General features: G+C 40.3%; 3 protein-coding genes across 4 annotated transcripts in view; 2 read left to right on the top strand and 1 right to left on the bottom strand.

The window, feature by feature from the left end:
- The window catches only part of plxnb1a (plexin b1a), a 72421-nt gene extending 69368 nt beyond the window's left edge, over positions 1 to 3053 (top strand). For both annotated transcript variants that reach the window (XM_087833365.1, XM_087833364.1), the window contains one exon: positions 624 to 3053. In XM_087833365.1, the coding sequence (XP_087689491.1) occupies positions 624 to 728 (105 nt within the window). In that variant the 3' untranslated portion in view covers positions 729 to 3053. The remainder of the gene's footprint in view (positions 1 to 623) is intronic.
- Positions 3054 to 6924: 3871 nt separating this feature from the next.
- Positions 6925 to 15543, top strand: si:ch211-220i18.4 (SRSF protein kinase 3). Its single transcript, XM_006785730.3, has 12 exons — positions 6925 to 7338; positions 7860 to 7963; positions 10584 to 10692; positions 10871 to 10958; positions 11158 to 11245; positions 11419 to 11525; positions 13323 to 13485; positions 13845 to 13921; positions 14214 to 14321; positions 14559 to 14628; positions 14752 to 14844; positions 14940 to 15543. The coding sequence occupies exons 1-12, from the start codon at positions 7289 to 7291 to the stop codon at positions 15125 to 15127; spliced, it is 1245 nt and encodes a 414-aa protein (XP_006785793.1). The 5' UTR covers positions 6925 to 7288; the 3' UTR covers positions 15128 to 15543.
- Positions 15544 to 16170: 627 nt separating this feature from the next.
- LOC148096923 (uncharacterized) lies at positions 16171 to 19798 on the bottom strand. Its single transcript, XM_087834100.1, has 3 exons — positions 19490 to 19798; positions 18861 to 18960; positions 16171 to 17135 (listed from the first exon to the last, which is right to left on the bottom strand). The coding sequence occupies exons 1-3, from the start codon at positions 19602 to 19604 to the stop codon at positions 17015 to 17017; spliced, it is 336 nt and encodes a 111-aa protein (XP_087690226.1). The 5' UTR covers positions 19605 to 19798; the 3' UTR covers positions 16171 to 17014.
- Positions 19799 to 21391: the final 1593 nt, after the last annotated feature.

Below are 21391 nucleotides of genomic sequence, written 5' to 3'. Positions count from 1 at the left end.
AAGTGCCTCCATCGCTTGTGTCCAGATCACACGCTGCACTCCGTCTTTTTCACCGACGTTTATGTGTTTGCGCGTGCGCAGTGTGAACAGCTGCGGTGACGGGAGGTTTGAAATCCTCCCGACCAAGCGATTGATGATTGGGAGCTGGTCGTGAGGTGTTAATCGCTTCTCGTTACCCCACATATACTACACGATGCACGACGCACGATGAAGGCCAAAATCGGGCCGATCACCAAAACGGTCGCACAACTGAAAAATCGGCTCAAAATGGGCCAAAAATCGCACAGTTTTAGGGACAAGTCCACAATGATCTGGCAACCACTGAAAGGAAAACTTGTATTCCCAACCAGTTGATTCAAACTTTCTTGGAACTGTTTTGATTGTAGTTCGATTTCCAAAGTTGTCTGTAGTTTGCATGGAAGAAGCCATCTTGTCTGCAAATGTGCACCCAGGAATATCCTTAAGTTGGGGTCTTCAACTACACTTGACTGCAGCAATCTGCTAGCAGCCAAAGCATGAGAAGCTTCTATAGGAGTGAAATCTTTTCAAGGAAGATAGCTCATTGCTCTAACTTTAATATGTTAAGTAAGAATTTTAATTGAACTCTTCTCACCTTCTATCAGATTATCACAGCTCTGGAAGAGGACTGCACGGCTCAGAAGATGCAGCTTGGATACAGGCTCCAACAGATAGCAGCTGCCGTTGAAAACAAGGTTACAGACCTATGATTTCCACGGCTGGGATAGACATTTGTGGAAAGTAACTTTCTTTGACATCTCCTTGGAAAAAAAGAAAACAAAAAGAAAACGTTTTTTTCCCCTAAGAAAAAGGACTATTTGGTCACATACTGTGATTCTGCTGTCATTTTGACAGACTAATTGTTAGTGAGGTGAGAGATGCTCATTGACACTGACCATGTTTCCTGTGCTGAATCGGTGTGCACAATTACACTCCTCTTTTGTCTCATTTTGGGAGCAAAAAGAGCGCCACATCGCTGAGGAGGGGGAAAATGTGAAACCGAGCACATCAAAACAAAGGAATTTCTTCTGAACCTTGGATTTCTGATGTTTAAGTCACCTAAAGGGAAATTAATAACAAAACAAAAGAGATCTTTTGGGGGGGGGGTTCCTCTTTCTTGATGGACATTTTTCAGAGTTACTGCACAGAACATTCCTGCCCCGAGTTTAAATGTAGATTTGTTGGAGAAAAAAGAAAATCTAAGTGTGCTGGAAGACAAAATAAAGTGGCAAAAGGGAAAAGGAGGATTTGACCTTAAACACCAACAGCTTTGGAGTTTTCTACCATGTTTTCTCAAAGTCTTACAATTTGATAATGACACTGTCAGTGGTCTAAGTTATCACGTATTGAATCTGAAGTATGTTTTCCTTCTGTTTTTACCTTCCTGAGATCAACCTTCCAAGTCTTACTCTGTTGTCATGTTCAGTTAGCTGTTATTGGATGGTTTACCTGGGTATATTTCATTTTTTAAGCTCGTCATTACCAGTTCTTTTACTGTAATTTGTAGCTGCTGCCTAATTTAGTTTAAAGCCAAGACTAATGTTTTATAAAAGCTCTCAATCTGCTTTTTTTAAAAAAAGATAACCTACAGCCTGGGGAATTTTCTTTTTTAGGTAATGTTTCACAAATTTTGTTGCATTTTGCAATCTTTGCTTTTATATGCAGACGCAAAGCAGTTTGACAAAGACATTTGTAGCTGACTTAAGAACAATCCGTCCGAAAGTCAAATCTTCTACACAAGTTAAACTACATGCAGCAAAATTCATACAAGATCAAACCCGAACTTAACTAATAAAAGCAAAAATATTAAAAATAAAATGCACAAAAGAACTGAGGAACACTTTTAGAAATGTCAAATACTGGGGACATTTACTTTTGATTTTAAAGGTGTCTCATAGGTTGTTATAGAGAAGCAAAACAAATAAAATGTGGAATAAACTCAATGAATACTTGATTTGTACACTAAACTATGATGAAATCATTTTCCCTTTAAAGTCAGGTTGAATCTAACACAAGTTTTCTATGGTTACTGTCTAAAGTACACAATTAAATAAAATTATTTATGTATTCTTTCTCACTCTGGCCCATCCTGCATAGATCAGCTGATTGTTGCGTCTGCCGTTCCAAACACGTTGCCAACCCTTAGAGTGCCCTCGGGTCACCAATCGATACACTGCCACCACATAAAATAGTAGAAAGGTGTTTCTCCCATCTCTGTTTTACTTACTTACTTTTTAATTTCCATTTATTGGCCATTATAAATCCTGACACCAACAAATCTGTAAATAGCTAATATTGGCTAACGACATCAGCTCGTTGATAAATTGGTTGGGCTCTACTTTATATATATTTTCAGAAAGACCTGTTTTTTCTTCTCTGTGGTCACATGACCACTGCTTAAATTCATTGTTTCAGGAAAAATATGTTTTCGCTGAATCTTGTTACGCTGATGAAGCAGCGTCAGTGTATGTGTAATTTTTTTTCCTTTACAAAAAGGGGGAAAAAGCTCATCTCTGAGACTTATATCACACATTGTAATTGCCTAACAAAGGTGCCTGTTGCTCTGCCACGCCTCATGTGAGAATCCTTTTATTTCCCCAGTTTAATTTATTGTTTATTTATTTTATTGCATATGTTGTTGGATTTTTCCTTACAGATCTATGAAACATTTATTCCCATCACATTCAGATGTTTTTTGGTTTGGTTTTTTTTGTACATCGAGTTGGATTTGAGTAGTTTCAAACTTCAAACTCAAATCCAGTTGTTCTCAGATGCTGATTATTTTTGAACATTTTGGACCCATTTTAAATGTTTCAAGGCAGTTATCTTGTAAATTTAAAAAAGCAAACAAACAGGATTTTTTGTTTTTACCATGCGCATTGTTGTTGCTTGTGTAAGCAAAGCTCAGTTCTGATGTTTGTTCTGTACATACTTTTCCTAAGTAATCATGACTTTAGCGTTCTCTAACCAACTGATAGGATGAACCTAACAACAGTTTAATGTGATGCAATAAACAGGTCCAGATGTTAACAGAAGTTTCATTTTTTGCATTATTAAATTTGTGTGTAAATATTTTTTGGAACATGAGTTAATTTTGACTTCTTTTGAAAGAAGGAGGATCTTGATGTGTTTTCCGGAGCAAATATTGTTCACTTGTACAGTTCAGTTTAATTCATGTCTAGTTCATTTTCATTTCAAAGTGCCTTTATATAATTTGAGGTAAGGATCCTAAAATATTTCAATTTTTTTTAATATATGTGATTCTCTCCTCATTAAAACACTGTAACTGAACACCTCCGTCTATCCAGACGCTAGTGAGCCAGCACAATATATATATAGCCACTGGTAAAAATGGGCAAATGTAACTCAGGCAACTAACTAGGTACACCTTTCTTTTTCTTTTTCTTTATTTTTTACTATGACATTTAAAGATGGTTATCACACTAAAACACATACTCTTCATTAGGTATGCTGATTTTTCTGGAACCAAAAGTTGCCATATTTACTGAAGAACAGCTGAAGTTAACGAGTTTTTATCTGCTGTTTAGTGTTAGTTAACATGACAGATAAAATACTAGAATTTCACTGACTTCTTGGATTGTCATTTATCAGACAATTCCAATAAAATGCTCAAAAAAGGCACTAACAACACAAATACAATCAACAGGTTCAGTTTATCAGATTGATTTGGTGAAAGTAACGTCAGCATGCATGCTGCAGACACCTGTTGGTGCATTTTTACATGAAACAACCTACCCCAAACACCCCTAAGCCTCAACATACAGAGAAATGAGATACAGAAAAATATAGACAGAAATGCACTTGTTACAAAGACATTAATTGGCAATTCAGACGTGTAAACTACAGTTAGACATTTTAACATGGAGCAGGCTGCAGGGACTGACTGGCTGTTGGTGAAACAGCAGGTTTTAGTAGTGTTAAGCTCCACTTTTAGTCCCACACACTGTCTTCACCAAGTTTGTGGTAAACACTTGGGTCCATCCCTAGTACTCATGCAGTATTGTAGCAAAAAATAGGTCTCAGCCAACATGTCACAGTCCCATTTCCATTGCAAGATGATCTATTTCTAGAATGATAGCATTAAAACCTGGATGGATCCAGCTCACAGATCCAGTCCAGTTATTGTCACTGCTATTAGTTCGATCTGTCACTTTTTCTGTCTAAATGTTAAACAGGTGGCAGCCACAGGCCTTTGTTGGGAAGCTGAGTGTATCAAACACAGTATTATCATAGACTCAACAATATACAGAATGTATTTCATTTCCAGTGTTATTGACAGGACACGTTTTTTGTTTGTTTTTAAACAGCATCCCATCAGCACTGTGACAAGTCCCTGGTTCTTGATAGCGATTAGTGCAGTAGCTGAGTGTCAGCTCATATATTAACTGCTTCCTGTCATCAGTAATCCAGGATAGAGACTCCATATTTAGACGTCTGTAAATGTACGAGTATGAGCACCTGTCACATGCAGCTGGTAATGCCACACCATGCTCCACACAGAGATAACAGCAATAAGTATGACTGCTCAGATTATCAGTAAAAATATGAAGTATTTCTATATAAGCTGCCAGTCAGTGTGGTGTTTGTATGTGTTTTCTTGGGGCAGGCGGGTGATGAAACGTAGTCACCCCTGAAGATATTTAATGTGTGCGTTCTTTGTATATGTTTCAAGTTGTAAACCAAAGACAGGCTGGCTGTGGTCATAGCAAAAAACAGTGCAGGTCACAGTTCAGTCTGTAGTGGGCGGGGGGATCAAACGCATGAGTTAGCATGTATACTTTAAGGAAGAAGTTTGTTGCATTATCTATTTATTTATCCCCTACTAACCAAATGATCTGAATTTGTGCAGGTGCTATTTTGATTTCTCTACACACACACACACACACACACACACACACACACACACACACACACACACACACACACACACACACACACACACACACACACACACACACACACACACACACACACACACACACCGATTGCTCCTGTGGGAAGTGTGTTATTACAGCTCGGTGCAACTGGAGAATGGTAACAGCCAGCATAGGCTTTTAGGATTAAGATTGGAGCAACATTAGAGAGTAATACCAGGACATGAGAGGATGGGCTGGAAAACAAGAATGGACACCTGCTCGCTCCGACGCTGTGCAACAAAACAGCCTAGCGAGAACTTTAAAGAAGCCCTGGCTTGAGCTTTGTTTGTTCTACAGTCCAAACAGGCTTGGAATATGTTTCAATAGATCAGTATAACAGCCTATATTTGTAAAAGTACTCAGTAGGTTAAGGCCTGTGTTTAATCCTACATTCTGAACCTGTGAATCTCTACATGGTCTCCATGGTCTGCTGAGCGTTTGGTGGCCTAGAATACCTACTATTCTCTAGCATTTGATTCACATCATTTTTTTTAAACAGACACATACTGTGTCAGCACATAACAAACACCTTAGCAAAAACCCCCATTTAAATTCACATCTTTTGGCACTTACTAGCAGCCTGTTGCAAAAACATATAATTTGTTCCCATTTCTTCAGTTACAATCTTTGGAATCTATGAAAAATGCCAAAGATAACAGCTTGGCAGGCTTTAAATTGGATTTTTGCACCCAAAATACCATTAACCGTTCTTACTAGCTATTACCTGAAAACCATATGGGCATGGTGTGCAGCCTCCATCCATTTGCTTCCGCTTATCCTTTATCAGGGTTGTGAGGGGGCTGGAGCCTATCCCAGCTGTCTTAGGGTGAGAGGCAGGGTACACCCTGGACAGGTTGCCAGTCTGTCGCAGGGCTAACACATAGACACAGACACCCATTCACTCTCACATTCACGCCTATGGATAATTTAGAGTTTCCAATTAACCTTTCCCCAATAACTGCATGTCTTTGGACTGTGGGAGGAAGCCAGAGTACATGGGGAAAACATGCAAACTCCACACAGACAGACCCTGGCCTGATGGTGGAATTGGACTCAGGACTGTGAGGCAACAGTGCTAACCACCGTGCTGCTGTGTGCAGCCTGTCCTTAAAAGGAGAACTGAGGAAACTAGACAAGTGGAGGACAAAGAAGAAGTGGCAGGCCTAAACATGATCTACAGCAGATGAACAGTATCTGAAAGTTATGCCCTTTAGAAAAAGTAAAGAAAATGCAGCAAAGACGGAAGCAAAGAGAGATCTTCATCAGAAATGGTCTCAGTGAAAGGCTGGCTGAGACAAAAGGTATGATGATATCATCTGGAGGTTAGGATTGTCTGCAGTCATGTACAGTAAACGCACTCCAGCTATAGTTTCGTGTGCTGTGCAGCTGGAAAATTTCAAGGAGACGCGATGCCATCATGTGTCATCTGACTATTAACAGTTATTCATGTGAGGTCGACAGGCCTCTTGATATCTCACATCACACACACCCAACCCTCATTCCTCTGCCTTCAACACGCTTCCCTGTTTTACGAGCCAGGAGCTCCTTTGCTCCACGGCATCCACTATAAAATGCGGTGCCATGTAAGAATGTTAACAGCATGGTGTTGGCAAGAAAAAGCAGACTCAGCCACTGAGATGTGAAGGAGGCTGTAAGATCAAGTGTACAATATATTTGTCAAGATTGTGCCAGGTGCTTCTGTTAAACTTCTTCCTCAAAAGCTGAGCTCATCTAAATGTAAAATCCTCATACAGAGAGGGCTTTAAATTGCAATCTGTTTTTAAAAAATGGGACTTTCAGCCAACCTCTGTTCTAACGACTTTATTTTAATCCTTAAGAATGTGCTGCAGGCAGGTTTAGCAGTCTGTGATCCCTGTAGCAGCTGTCGTTCCCTCTCTTCCCTCACTCTGTTCGGCCTTGTGTGACGTTCGGCTCATCTTTTAGGGGCGCCTTCTCTCTTTTATAGCTTTCCCAGCGTGCACGAGACATCGAGGAACAGAGAGAGAGAGTTTAATCTGAGGCTGGTGACTGAAAGATGCAAGTCCTGCAGCAGAGCAGGTGAAAACCTGACAGACCATGAGCCAAGACCCTGCGGGGGGATTTCCATGTTTAGACCCTGCTGACTGCTGATTCCAGCCTCCTGAGAGACTAAGCAGACCCCCACCACAACCCCTTCTACCTCCACCACCTCCACCTCTCAGCTGCTTAACTAGATTCAAGGGCAGCAACTGTAATCAGGGCTACTTGCTTTTTTCCTGCGCCTAACTCTCTCTTCACTTTATGCCAAAAAATCTAAAATTTTAAGGTACTGGCGACATCTGCTGAATCGCACCATGCAGAGGAGCCCCTGCCTGCCTCATACAGAGGCTGAACAGCATCGTGTGTGAGTATAAAACCTTCTGCATTAGTATCATCATTATTATTTCGTTTCTTCTTTCATGTTTTTATGTAGCCTTGCATTCTTGCGTGACCTCAAGAAAATGCAACTCAGCTCCTAAACTCTTTTTTTTGGACATTATCGATAATTATTTAAAATTTGCCCCTAAAATCTTTCACATTTATTCGCGTCTAGCTCTTAAACTCTGCTGTATATGTCCCTCTGCTGAAAACAGACCTGTGATCAGTATTTCTAGACATGACGTGACTCCGACTCCTCGGGCCATCTGTGTATTGGGAGCAGCTGGCGTGCAGAGTTATCAGGTTGCGCGGAGATGCGTCTAAATGATTTACAGCCTAGTTAGAAATAGTGCAACTTCCGGTGCTGCTTGTCCACTGTCAGCTGGGCAGTGGGGCAAACGTCCATGGCACGCTGAGTCTGTGGGAATCTCCAAAAGTAGTTCAGCTCTCAGAAACTGACACATATGAATACACTGTTTGAATTTCTGGGTTTGTGTGTGTTTGCAGGAGTGAGGGTGGCGTGTCTAACAGTTTCAAAGCCCTTGGATGCCAGGAGCAGCTGGATCCCAAGGACAGTCAGGTCTCCGAGGACCCCCGAGAATACTGTTATGGTAACTCATACATGTATCCTAACTTTTATCCTGAGCCTCTCGAAGCCCTCAAAGCAGCTTGTACCAGGATGTAATTAAAGATTCTTTCAACATGCTGACTCTGTTATTCAGAGCTCGCTCCAGCTGGAAATGATGCAGTGTTTATGAGAATGGGCCTCTGTTGCAAGCTAAGTTCCTGTTGGCAGCATCATTTTGAGACACTGAGCGTTGCTGCTACAGTTTACAAATAGTTTTCGGATTTTTGCCAGAAGAGTTGTCCAAGTACGACGAGAGGAGCGCTTGGGCGGTGGATTGGACAGCTTTAAAAAGGAAACAGTTACCAGATTCTGGTTTGTTCTAAAGATGGTGGAAACAAGATTGGATGAGTCTGTGAATATGAAATGCAAAACTGCACACTGAGCTGTTTGAAAGAAATCTTAACATGTCTAAAACTGGACAGAGTAAAGTCTACTTTTAGGTTTGTCAGATTCACTACATATATTACCCGCTCGTATATTAAACACACGCCTGATATCATGTACTCTCCATTGTGCCACCATTGAACATGGAGTCATGCACTCTGAGACATCTCAAGATCCCCTAAGGATATCAGACACAAGGACATTATCATCAAATCCTTTCATCTTTTAAGTTGTAACCCCTGAGTAATCTGTCATCTCTATCAAACCCTTCATCCACATTATATAAAAGAAACAGCGACTTCAGTAGTCCAGTTCACTTCAGTAGTTGCCCTTTTACAGATACTTTTGACCAAGTCACCAATCCGTCACAATTTGTGCTTTTGCTAAAGTAGCCGAGGACTTCTTGCACATTTCTCTTCACTCCATTGCTCATTCATGACTGTATATAAAAGATATATGCATATAAAAGATGGCTATAGTCCCTGAGAACTAACCCTTTGATTATGGTCTCTTCAGTTTGATGTCTCAATGTTAGCATTTTTGCTAACATTGTTAGCTAGCTACACTAAGCTTCATTCATAAACCACATGGGTGCAATATACAGGCACAAATAAATGTGAATTAGTGCTAAGAAACAGACTAATAAAAGACTAAAGTCTAACTGACTGCAGCTCATGCAGTGTAGGTAAGACCTGGTAGGCCACAAGAACCATTTTTAAATGTAAACCTACATTTTAATGTTGTCCAGTTTAATATTTTAACATGAAGGTTTGCTATGATTGACTTGCTTCTGGGTCAGCCTCAAGTGAACATTGGAGTGTGTTTAGCAGTGGCTTTGATTTTCAGACCAGGAAGTTGCCGGTACTGTATTTGCCAATATTCACTGCATCTTTATAAGGTCACAGCTATAATTACCTCCACCAAGGAAGTTTTGTTTTTGGTAGAACATGCACGAAAATGCTATCTGCAAACACAACAACTCAAAAGATTTGTAGGGGTGTATAGTGGGGTCATGTTAACAATCCATTAAAATTTGCCTTTTATCCACCAAGCTGATGCAAAGTGAATATATACAACAACAACAACAAAAAAACACTATTGCTTTAAAACTGCCAGGAGAGAGAGCTGCCTTGGTGGAGGTTTGTGCTCTTGGAGTGCTTCTTGTAGATTTAATGTTTCAGGCTCCATTTACTGAAATGCAGCAGTTTGAAAAGGAGATTTTGACTTTGGGTCAACTTCTTACAGATCAAGAAGAAGGCAGGTGCCAATATAACCCCTTTCCCCCATAAAGACAACATTTGACAACCTCCACTGTACCCCTATTGACAAATTCTGACACAATAAAGTTCTGGTTTGACAGACATTAGAATAGTTTCTGGGCTTTTCCAAGGGTAGCTACATAGGTAGAGACCACTCTTGTTAACTTCTGATGTAAACGCAGTCATTTTATTCTATTAGCAGCCTGAATTATGACAGAAACTGCTTAGCTCAGAAAACAGCTTTGAGGGACTCCTGTTTGGCTTTTGAGGGGTAAAAAGTCAAAGATGATCATAAGAATTCATGCATATTTTTTCTTGTGCTTTGCTTGTGTAAATCCAAAGAGTGGCTTCTCATAAGCCTCATAGCTGCACTAAGCCTGTGTGCCTCTCTCATGCATTGCTTTAATGCGCAGTATCTGGTTGCCAATTTGCTGGTCTGACCTTGGTCCTTGCTTCTTACCTGCCAGCTGTGCAAGTCTTTGTGTGTACCTCATATATCCTCTGCTGCGTATGTGATACCACCGGTGCCTGACACGGTAATAAATCACAGGCTGGTGTATCTCATGCTTAAATTTAATAGACGCAGAAATTCAGTTTCAAGACTCCTGACAATGTCCAACAATTGTGTGTCATGCTTGCTGAAAGAGAAGCGATACAGACGTATGCCTCGCCATTTTTCTCTGTCCTACTAGCAGATCTGAATGTATTACTCACTAACAGACATGTTATAGCCTATAGGAAGTTGTAACGCCAGAAATAGCTTTAGCGGCTATATTTTTAGTTGTCTTTCAAAGCTCTCTAAACAGCAGATGGAAAATCCTTAGCGAATGATAACAAGGTTTCAGATGTCAGGTGCCTAATCACTGAAACTTAGAATAAATTCAACCATATAAGCAGTTCAACTAGAAATGGGACTTTGTTCATTCATGTCATTCTGCTTTTATCCCCCCCCCCCCCCAGGTGGGTACCACCCCATCCAGATAGGGGACACCTTCAACAGAAGATACCAGGTGGTGTCCAAACTCGGCTGGGGTTATTTCTCCACTGTATGGCTCTGCCAGGACCTCAAGTAGGTTCATTTTGAGACTGTGTGATATGATCAGGGTGGAAGCGGTGGAGAAATTTGATCTTATTAGGCATCATATAATAATAATAATTAAAAATTGGATCAAACAAATATTTAGTTTGAGTCTTTTACTTTGTCCAGTAACCAGCATGCAGATCTGATCTGGTGTCTGTGTTGGCAGGCTAGGTCGGCGTGTTGCTGTGAAGGTGTTGAAGAGTGGGGCTGGCTTCACCCAGGCTGGAGAGGATGAACTGGCTCTCCTGCGATGTGTTAGTGACCGTCTGCTTGTGAATCTCCTCTCTAAGCGCTTTGTCTGTCAGATATTTTTCTCTGTCATATCTTTGGAGCATCACTCTCTGCCAATCTTTTAGTAAAGGACAAATCATCCCCTCCCTGTTTAAAAAAAAATAAATCTCGTCTTGCTCTTCTTTCTCTGTTCTCATCCTCTCGTCTCCTCTCTTTCAACAGGCCAGTGGTTCTGTGGGCCATCACCCCTTTGGCCAAAAGATCGTTCGACTGCTAGATGAGTTTAAGCAGGTTGGGGTCAATGGGGTACGTATCCTTTTTGGAGATGGGATTTCTTGGGCGCATATTCCAGAATCCTTTGAGCTGTTCCATTACATCATTGAAACAATCAATGTCAAAGTATTAAAATGAGAACATGTTGTAGTGGATGTAGTTTTTGCAGCAAAGTGGTTTGGGAAACTGACCTTAATGTATGGTGGTTAGACATTTGCCTGGTGCTTGAGCTGCTGGGGCCTGACCTGAGATGCTTGCAGCTCTGCTTTGGGAATCCAGGACTGTTGCAGCCTTGGATCAAACAAATACTTATCCAGGTAAGACAAAGCAGACCAGAAAACCCAGGCACCAGAAATCAAGTTCATACAAGGTGTGTTTAATTTAAACTGCACCTCTGGGATAATTTTTTTAACCAATAGGTTTTTGTACAGTTTCCCATTTGGGGAAATTTGGGGTAATCATTTCTGAACAAACAGTTAGCGACCTTGATCTTAATGATATCTCTAAAAGTTTCAATCTGGTTTTAATCACTACACAGCACTGAGACAACATGTTTAAGGGTTTTTAATGATATTCTTTTAACTCTGGTTTCTGGCAGCCCTACCCTCTTGTTGTTGGACCTGACAGCAGCCTTTGACACGCTGACCATGATATCCTGCTATCACGGCTGGAATCATATGCTGGCCTAAAAGGCTCTGCTCTTCAGTGGTTTCAGTCCTACTTATCTGGAAGGGCTTTTTATGGCAACATGGGCCCTCACAGCTCCAAAATAGCCTCTCGTAATTATGGTGTATCTCAAGGCTCTATTTAGGGTCCTGCCTTGTTTGCACCGTAGTCTTGTTTGCCACTGGGGTCTATTTTCTCATTGTACAACCTTTCATTTCACTGTTTTGCAGATGACTTGCAGATCTATCTGCCTTTAAATGTAGGGACAGACTCACTTTAGCTATTATTACTTTGCCTTGATGACGTTAAACAGTGGATGTCCTTAAATTTTTTTAAAAAGTAAATTAAAACAAAACAGAAGCTGTCATTTTTGGCAACTTCATTAATAAACACATTGACAGTGCTCTGGGCCCATTATCTTCCTATTGTCAGTCAAATGGTTCCTTTAAACTGTGTTGGCAGGTGAGCGCAGTAGTCCAATCCAGCATTTTTTTCATTTGAGACAGCTAGCCAAGGTAAAGCCACACCTTCCAGCTAATGTCTTTGAACGTATTATTCATCTGTTCATTACTTGCAGACTGGACTACTGCAATTCTCTGTACTTTGGTTTGGACCAGGCCTCTGTTTATTGTCACCAGTTGGTCCAAAATGCAGCTGCTTTTCTGCTAACTGGCACAAAACAGAAGGAGCATATCACCCCAGTGTTGGCCAACCCTACAGTAGCTTCCTGTTCCTTACAGGATCCAACTTAACGTTTTACTTTTTCTTTTTAAATGACTAAACGGCCGAGCCCCTTCTCACCTGTCTGAGCTCCTATTTATTTATGCTCCAGAAAGAACCACGACGTCCAGGTCAAAACTAACTTTAACTATTCCACGGTCAAAACTTAAATCTCGTGGTGAGAGAGCCTTCTCTATCAGACTTCGTCTTAATATTAGATCTGCACAAACGCGCAAACATTTTAAATCATTACTGAAAACACATTTTTATGGTCTGGCTTTTAACACACGTTGACCTAAACATTTTGGTTTTAACAGCCTTAGTTGTTGTTGTTTTTATTGACTATTACTGATTTTATTTATTGATTGATTTATTTTATTTTTTTCCTCTTCTATATTTTACTGTATCACTGTTGTGCATTTTATTTATTTTAGTGGCATTTTACATTGTTAAGCACTTTACCAACAGTCCATGCTGCACAATGTTAATCTAGGCTAATCAGTCTGGCTATAGCTTAGTAATTTATAATAATAATAAAAAGAATTTTCCCAAAAGTGTTGCTTAAACAAACTTTAATAGAGGAAGATCTCAAATTGTGAAAACACTGACATGGTGGGGGAATCAACGAGAGCTGATTCCCGATTCCTGATGTTTTTTCCTGATAAAATCATCGGTGAGGGAGCAGGAAAGGAAAGGAAACATCGTCAGATCTGTGTATTTTTCTATAGGTCCTGCAGGGGCTGGACTACCTTCACTCTCAATGTAAAATCATCCACACAGACATCAAGCCAGAAAACATCCTTGTGTGTCTGGAAGAGCAGTCCCACAAAGCACCAGCAGGGGGCAGCAGCTCCTCCTCGTTACAGACTGGGAAGGAAGCCAGTTCACCAGGCACGTTTTATTTTGTCCTTCATTGTTACAGATGTTTGAGAGTGTTTAAGAGTTTCAGTAATAAAAAGGTTCAGCGCCAGATATTTTTTATTTCTGATGGGCCGTATAGGCAACCATGCAGCTGTAAATACATAAATAAATATTTGCTTCAGTATTCGTGGTGTTTGTTTTTGTGCTAAGAAAAAAATAATGAAACTAATTCAACATATAATCAAGCAAATACATTAACCATGCCATCCCAGCTATTAGAGCTGGACAAAAACAGCTGTGTACTATTTAATTTAATATAAAACATTTATCTTAGAAATCCAAATTCATAATAATAATAATAATAATGTTTGTTTTGTTTTTTCTCCCAGAAAGCAATCAGGTAAACCCATACAGCTTAAAGGAAATTGCAGTGAAGATTGCTGACTTGGGGAGCTCCTGTTGGGTGGTTAGTATTTACACTTATACACTTATAAAACTTTTGGTTTAAAATATTTTATTAGTGTATTATTAAATTGTATAAAGGGTCAGCCACTTTATGTTTTTGTCATCAGAAGCTTGCAACATTAGCCTGAAAGGTGACAATATTAAATGTCAACATTCTGTTCCAAAATGCTCTCTGCTGCCCCCAAGTGGACAAAACTATAAACAAAGAGGAATAGATCTTTCTGGCTCTCTGACACATGCACACGCACACACACACCAAATCACCTTTAAACCCTTCTGTCTGTCATCACCAGTACAAACATTTCTGTGAGGAGATCCAGACCCGACAGTATCGCTCACTAGAGGTTTTGCTGGGATCTGAGTATGGCCCACCTGCTGACATCTGGAGTGTCGCATGCATGGTGAGAGACAATCCAAACTAATGTGATGTTCACACTTTGAAATATTTAATCCCATAATGTTATGTTTATATACCATTCCATCAAATGGGAATTAAAGTAATTTTGCACAATTCGTAGCTAAAGCTATGCTGCCCTGTAGCTAAATGACCTATAGTGAAACCTTTCTGATAAAAAGCTATCTGTGCATTCTTACTTATTCTGTGTGTCACCTCTAAATGTTCTCCTGAATTCTCTCAGGCCTTTGAGTTGGTCACTGGAGACTCACTGTTTGAGCCCAGAGCCAGTGATTCCATTTCCCTGGAGGAAGGTGTGTTTAGATGGCTGTGTGACGAGCACTGACACGGGATTAAGTGAGATTACACCATGCCTTCATTGTAATTAGGATACTAATGCATTCTGTGCCATGCTTGTATGTGTTTATCCACCTCAGATCATATTGGCCAGATAACGGAGCTGCTTGGCAAAATCCCGGCCGCTGTTGCCTTGTCGGGTAAATACTCTGCTGAGTACTTCAGCTGCAGAGGTCAGCGTCTACCTTCACTTTCAGATGAGGTCTTGTGTTGCTATTGCTGCCAGTGAGCTGCTCGTCTGTTGTAACGGTTTATGGTTTTCATCCAGGCGACCTGCGTCGTGTCGGTCCGCTGAGGTTCTGGAGTCTCTATGAGGTTTTGGTGGAGAAATACCACTTCCTGTTGGAGGAGGCCTCTGGGTTCTCTGACTTCCTACTTTCCATGTTGAATTATCACCCAGAGAAGAGGGCCACTGCTGCACAGTGTCTCCGCCACCCTTGGTTGACTTCCTGTTAGCTTCTTGTTAGGCCTCGGCAGCCCTTATAGACAGATGCTTCAAGTTGCTGCTAGACTTTGTCGATTTCAGGGCATCTTTGTGTTTTCACAGCATCTGATGGGCTTCTTATACAACATTCAAAAAAGAAGAATTTGAACTTCGCTACAAGAGCCCAGCAAAGCACAATGAGCTTTTTCAACTTCCTTGCGATTTTTTTTAAACAACCATGAGAAGCTCAGCTCTGACGCTGCTAATAAGTGTGAAGTTCTCATTCTGCAACCAAGTGTGGATTTATTCTTTAGTAATTTTGAATATGATTTTCTATCTGAGAATGACTCAAACTGTAATCATTTGTTGATCTTTTACAGTGCATGTGCTCGTTTAGTTTAAGTTTTGTACAGTAAAGTGAAGCACTTTAAAGAATAAAGTGACATTAGAAGGAGTGCAAATCCAAGTCAAGCCTTTTTTGTCGTTGATGTTTGTTTTACATAAGCTCAAATCATCTGATTAACCCTAAATTAATTCTGTAGCGACTTGTAAACCAGAAGAATATGGGTTTAGATATAACCCCGCAGAGCCTGATTACAACATCCACACCACTGAGTCAGCCTAGCATCACATTAAGAGACTGAAAAAAATTCCAAAACCAAAACAATCTGAGAACTGTGTGCAAGTGCCAAGAGAACCAGTGCTGTGTATGGTTAATTTAAAAGTCCAAGCTATCTGACAGTTTTGGTCAGATCATTTTGTCTTTCGTATGTAAAAAGTTTACACGTAACTGGTTCTTATACTCAAATCTTCAGCAAGGACAAGAGTAACCTGACAATGATTTTTAAGAAAATAATCTCTCTACAGTATTTCAAAAGAAGCAGGATGTTTCTCTCGCTGAAGAAAAAATAGTTTTATAGAAATGTGAGAGAAAAAAACTACTTCAGCTTCATTGGTTCCTGACCTCAGTAAATACATCTTACTTATTTATTTTGTAAATCATGATGAGCATTTGTGAGCAGAGGAACAATGAAGCAGGATGCGCTTCAAGGCTGGACTTTGCAAAAAAGGGTCTTCCAAAAAGGTCACCATGGCTGCCCCCATCTTTCATATACAGTCTCTGCTATTTTTCTTGGATGGTGACTGTTAATGCACCAGGCGCTGCATTTATTGGGGTTGAGCTTCGTATAAAAAGAACTTTCTGGCACTGCAAACAGCTGTCCATTTCAATAAGTCATTTAGTACAAGTACAGTTCACTACTGACCTTCACATGTGAAACGCTTTGAGTCGATACATGTTCTCAGAGACAGGCGCATTCATTCAGCATTCACCTGGTCATCAGTGACCCATCTAGTGTTATAGTTAGGGCTGGGTTCTGTTTCTGCCACATGTTAAACAGGTGGATTTTCAGGTAGATTTCAAATCTTGTCTTAAAAGCTTGTTTCCTCTTTTGGTGTTCAAAATAGCTGGAAATCCTTTAGAAAGCCAAACCCTATAGTTGACAGTAGATGGGTTACACAGACCTGGGGGATGGTCAAAGGTTAATGCCATCTGTTGCAAAGCTCTGTAGGGTGAAAATTACAGATCAGAGAAAGAGATTGTCATTGAAATACACTCATGTTGAGTGGAATAACTGGAAAAGATCATATCCGACTGTCAAGCTAAACCAGAGTGTTGGATTATCGTCAAGGAGAGCACAGGGAAAAAAGGCACATAAAGCTACACATTCTAACAACTTGACCTTATTCCCCGTAACCAGAGCATCAAATAATAATCTGACTTGTCCTCATGAAAACTAAACACAGTAACATCAGCAAAGTTGCACTGACCAGGACTCTCGTGTTAGGACTGCACAACGTTTTTAGAGTGTATGTTTTTTACATATTTGATGTTTTCATGTGAGTTCTCCTGTAGTGTTTCATCCTATCCAGCTGTAGGCTCGACACTCCACCAGTGGATTTTCTTTATAAATGACCGCGTAACCACACTCTGTCCTGATCCGGCGACACTTCTTGGGCCACGAGGTGGGTTTCATTGGGCTGCAAAGGAGAAGCAGGGAAGAGAGAGGTGCTTTCATGAGGCTACAGTCATTTTAATAAATCAGCAGTGTTGTGCAAGTTACTTTAAAAAAGTAATTAGTTATAGTTACTAGTTACTTCTTCAAAAAAGTAACTGAGTTAGTAACTGAGTTACAAGATTCTAAAAGTAATTAATTACTCAAAAAGTAACTATTGCGTTACTTTGAAAAAAACGTTTAACCCTCTGGGGTCCAGGGTATAATTGGCCATTTTTAACTACTTTGATTTTCCCTCCACATTTTACCTTTAAAAACAATTTACTTTGCCTTGTTTAGTATCATTCTTTTCAGCACGACCTCACGTGTCTGAATTTATGTTTTCATTTTGACATACTGTATTAACACGATTTATCTAAAATCAGACAAAAAAAATCCGAGTTTAAAAAGTGATATGTTTTACTGTAAAAACCACAAACATGTTTATTCAATCATATTTTATAACTTTAAATGCAAATATAAATTGTCAATTTTAAAATCCTATCCACAAGTTTTGCAAACAACAAAGTTATTTGCAGTCATTTACCTTTTACCCCTTTTTAAAATAACCATTTCATACTATTTAGATAATAATTAGGTGTTCTGCATTCAATAAGATGCCACACAAATTATTTGTGCCACTCCAAAAAAATAATTTCTGTCCACTACAAAGGAGAACAATATTGACCGAACCAGCAGCAAAAGAAGATCCAAACTACGCATCACATAAACATAGTCATAAATCCCCTCTGACATTTGCTGTTTTGCTTCTACCACGATAAAATTATGCACAGCTCTCTCTCTCTCTCTCTCTCTGTATACTGCAAGAACAGTTTCCCGTCTAAAAATCTGTTTTCTGCATTATTCGCTTGCTTGTTAAGCACAAGTCTACTGTTATTTACAGCGCTGTCGGCTGCTGTTTTTTTTTTCCTTTTACTTACTTCCGAAAAGAAAACCTAATTTCTGCTGTTCAATAGGCTTCTAAACAAATGTAAACTTTTTAAAATTATGCAAAATGCAAAACGCTTAGCTGTGTCTCTAATAAAACCGCTGTAACTTCAGAGATAATGTTCATATGTTGATTAATGGTTTTCTTTCATTTTTGATGTACTGCAGAATATTTTTATAAAATCCCAGAACAGGAAAATCACCTTCATGTTTTTCTGTGTTTTATCTTCAGCTACTTTGACACAAAGGCATCTGCTGTGATTCTCACACCTTTGATAAAGTCTTGCGAGTGTCAGCTTCCTTTTTATAGATACAAAAATATGTAAATGTACTGATCTGAATTATAATATTTCTGACTGTCTGAGGCAAAATTTCCCAGATTCAAATCGAATTGAATTGAATCGAATCGAATCGTGGATCAAAGCGATTCAGGACCTTGTGAATTGGAATCGAATCGATTCTAGAAATCAGTGACGATACCTGGCCCTAGTCCAGATTACTTACATAGACAGCTACTTCCATGCAACTGATATAAGGTGCGGTAAGCTGAAGACAGCTTCAACAGTCTGTTTGTTGAAAAATAGTAACACGACCGCACTGCATTTTCTTGTTAGTAACGGTAACGGCATTGTAACGATAGGAATAGTAATTAGGTAGATTACTTGTTACAGAAAAAAGTAGTTAGTTGTAACGCTGTTATTCCCATCACTGTAAATCAGTGGCCTGAAATGAGCTGAGCTGGAAAAAAAAAAATTCTACTCACGCAAAGCAGTAGAAACCAAACGCGTGACAGAAGCACTTGTCGCAACCTCTCCGGAAAGAATCTCCTGCTTTGTAGTTCTTGTCTTTGGAGGAGCAGATGCCTGCGAAAGAAACGAGAGCCACGCTGTCAGATCTATCTCATCTGACTTTACATTTCTAAGCTCTTCTCTTTAGGTGAGCATGTAGGAAACTGCTGGGTAAAAATGCACTTTTTTTCCCCAGGAAATCGTAACTTTGCAAAGGCTATAAATGTCCGTCCTCTGGGCAGAACACATAAAGCCCCGCTGCAAGGGGTCAGGCACATTAATGGCTAAATCTGGCATCCGCAGTGAGTTTCCTCAGCGTTCCTGCAGGCTGCGGGTAGCTATCCTTATGGGGTTTGTCTGTCACCTTGAGAAGGGGATCAATAAGAACACACTGATGCACTGTGAAGAGCTCCCAGGGGAATGAATGCAAGGTCAGGGTTATAAAGGACAGAGAGTTTGCGGTCAGCCAGTTTGTGTTGGTTTAACAGCCACAGCTTCCATAAATCACAAGTGTTGATTAATGTGGAAAATAGCAGCCTCTGAGCTGGGCAGGGTAATGTGAATACATTATCTTGAGCAGTGGAGGAACAGAAGTGGTTCTTACCTTTTTTGTGGTAGACTGAAGCTTCTGAGCGTCCATCGCTCAACAGAAGGATGAGGGACACGCACAAGGCAAACACCAGCACTGAAGAGTAGCCATTATTTGCCAGATGTGACATTGTGAAATATAACAAGAGAATTACCTGTTTTAAACTGGCGCTTTCACTCGTTTTAATCTCGTGTGACTGTCTGGTGGAGTCCAGTGAAGTCCCTGTGGTGGCCGTGTTGATGCTGGCTAATATTTATAGTCTCACAAGTCCACTGGAGACAGAGAGCGAGAGAGAGAAGAAGAGCATCTTGTGGTCTCCTGGTTTCTTTCCACTGTCCAACTTTTGTTTCAGAGTTTGAGTGTTTAGAGTTTGGCTGTGTAGCCATGCATCCCTAAATATTACCTTTGGCCATCAGCTGCTGCGTTAAGCCTGCTTGGGTGAAAGTACGGGCCGGTGTTTTGACGTGACAGTTGATCAGCTCAGCGGTGGTCCTGAAACATTCCTAACCTGCCTATTTAGCATCTATTTCAATTCACCATTTATTCCTTTCCTCCTGATACACGGAGGTGCTGACTAGTGAAAAACCCCCCTGCTGAGACCATTAAAAAGAAAACAGCTGTTTGTGCTGACGTTGACCCTTGTGTGAAGGGACAAATAATGAGAAAACGGCATTCTGAAACATTTTAAAAAGCGTGTGACAAAAAAAATCACAGACTTAAAAAATCACATTTCCTCTGGGGATCCAAGGTCTGGCCAGTACCATACGATGAGTTTGTAGCCCCAAATTGTTTGTACAGCACATTTTTCCCCTTCTTTTGATTGTTTACATATGCTGCTGTTCACATAGCACGATGTAAAGACTGCGGTATTGCCAGAAATGCATGTCACATATAACTTAAGCTGTCTGATGTCTGGGGGAAAGACCCCTTAATTTAAGGCAAAGATCAGAAAATTGCCATATGTGAGTGTCATGTACGAAAATGGACCAACAGAGAAAAAGAGTCATATCCTCGATGTTGATTTGACACACACACACACACACACACACACACACACACACACACACACACACACACACACACACACACACACACACACACACACACACACACACACACACACAGATGGATATGGCTGGATGTTTGACCAACAAAAGGACAGCTTGTGGCCAGTTTCTTCCTTCCTGACAGCCTCGGGCCAATAGCCAGTCAACACACCACGCTCTGACAGAAGGCAAAAACAAAACAAACTACAACATCAAGGGACTAGAAAGAAGTTGTGGTGTCCTAGGGCGCCACTGCTAGCTTCCACATAAACCCCTTTAGTCACACCGGAACATTCTGAGAGCTGTGGCCTGGTGAGACACCACAATAGGGTGAAATGGAGATGTTAACCCTGCTGTAGGTGTTGGCGGCATCCAATGAATTTTGGATTATACAGTCCATCTTCGTTGGTGTCCATAGCCAGCGTTGAATACACTGTTGAGATTGAAGTGGAGGTCGGCTTAGCTGATAGACATACTATTGTTTATTGTTTAAATTCCATGTAGGATAGTTTCATTCCTGCCACAGATGTATAATTAAAGTGTTGCGTTTAACTTTAACCACTTCTCTAACCACATCCAGCTTTTTTGTTGGGCCTTATTCCCATAAAACCTGAACCATAAATAATTTGCCAAAACCATAATAATGGTTTTGGCAAATTATAATATTAAACCTTCACCATGACCTATTTGTCATGCACAGATATTTGCAAAAAAAGCAACAAGTCAGAAAAATGTTGGTTTTGGACGGACTTCAGGGTAATAAAAATGTTCATTGCTGGGTGCTGGGATAAGCTTTTGATCTCTGTGAACCTGTACGTAATTTTTTTCTGTATAAAATAGCCACGTCCAGCTGTATTTGCTGTCTCCATAA

The sequence above is a fragment of the Neolamprologus brichardi genome, chromosome 20, assembly GCF_056152115.1.
Source record: "Neolamprologus brichardi isolate AB-2024 chromosome 20, ASM5615211v1, whole genome shotgun sequence".
Taxonomy (NCBI): Eukaryota; Metazoa; Chordata; class Actinopteri; order Cichliformes; family Cichlidae; genus Neolamprologus; species Neolamprologus brichardi.
The sequence above is the reverse complement of the archived record's forward strand: the minus strand, read 5'-3'. Positions and strand labels throughout refer to the sequence as shown.

Coding starts and splice junctions, on each gene's coding strand:
- si:ch211-220i18.4 (XM_006785730.3), top strand. CDS start 7,289: ATGCAGAGGAGCCCCTGCCTGCCTCATACAGAGGCTGAACAGCATCGT. Junction 7,339..7,859: donor GAGGCTGAACAGCATCGTGT/GTGAGTATAAAA, acceptor GTGTGTTTGCAG/GAGTGAGGGTGGCGTGTCTA. Junction 14,629..14,751: donor TTCCATTTCCCTGGAGGAAG/GTGTGTTTAGAT, acceptor TATCCACCTCAG/ATCATATTGGCCAGATAACG.
- LOC148096923 (XM_087834100.1), bottom strand. CDS start 19,604: ATGTCACATCTGGCAAATAATGGCTACTCTTCAGTGCTGGTGTTTGCC. Junction 18,961..19,489: donor TTCAGTCTACCACAAAAAAG/GTAAGAACCACT, acceptor TTTCTTTCGCAG/GCATCTGCTCCTCCAAAGAC. Junction 17,136..18,860: donor TTTGGTTTCTACTGCTTTGC/GTGAGTAGAATT, acceptor TCTCCTTTGCAG/CCCAATGAAACCCACCTCGT.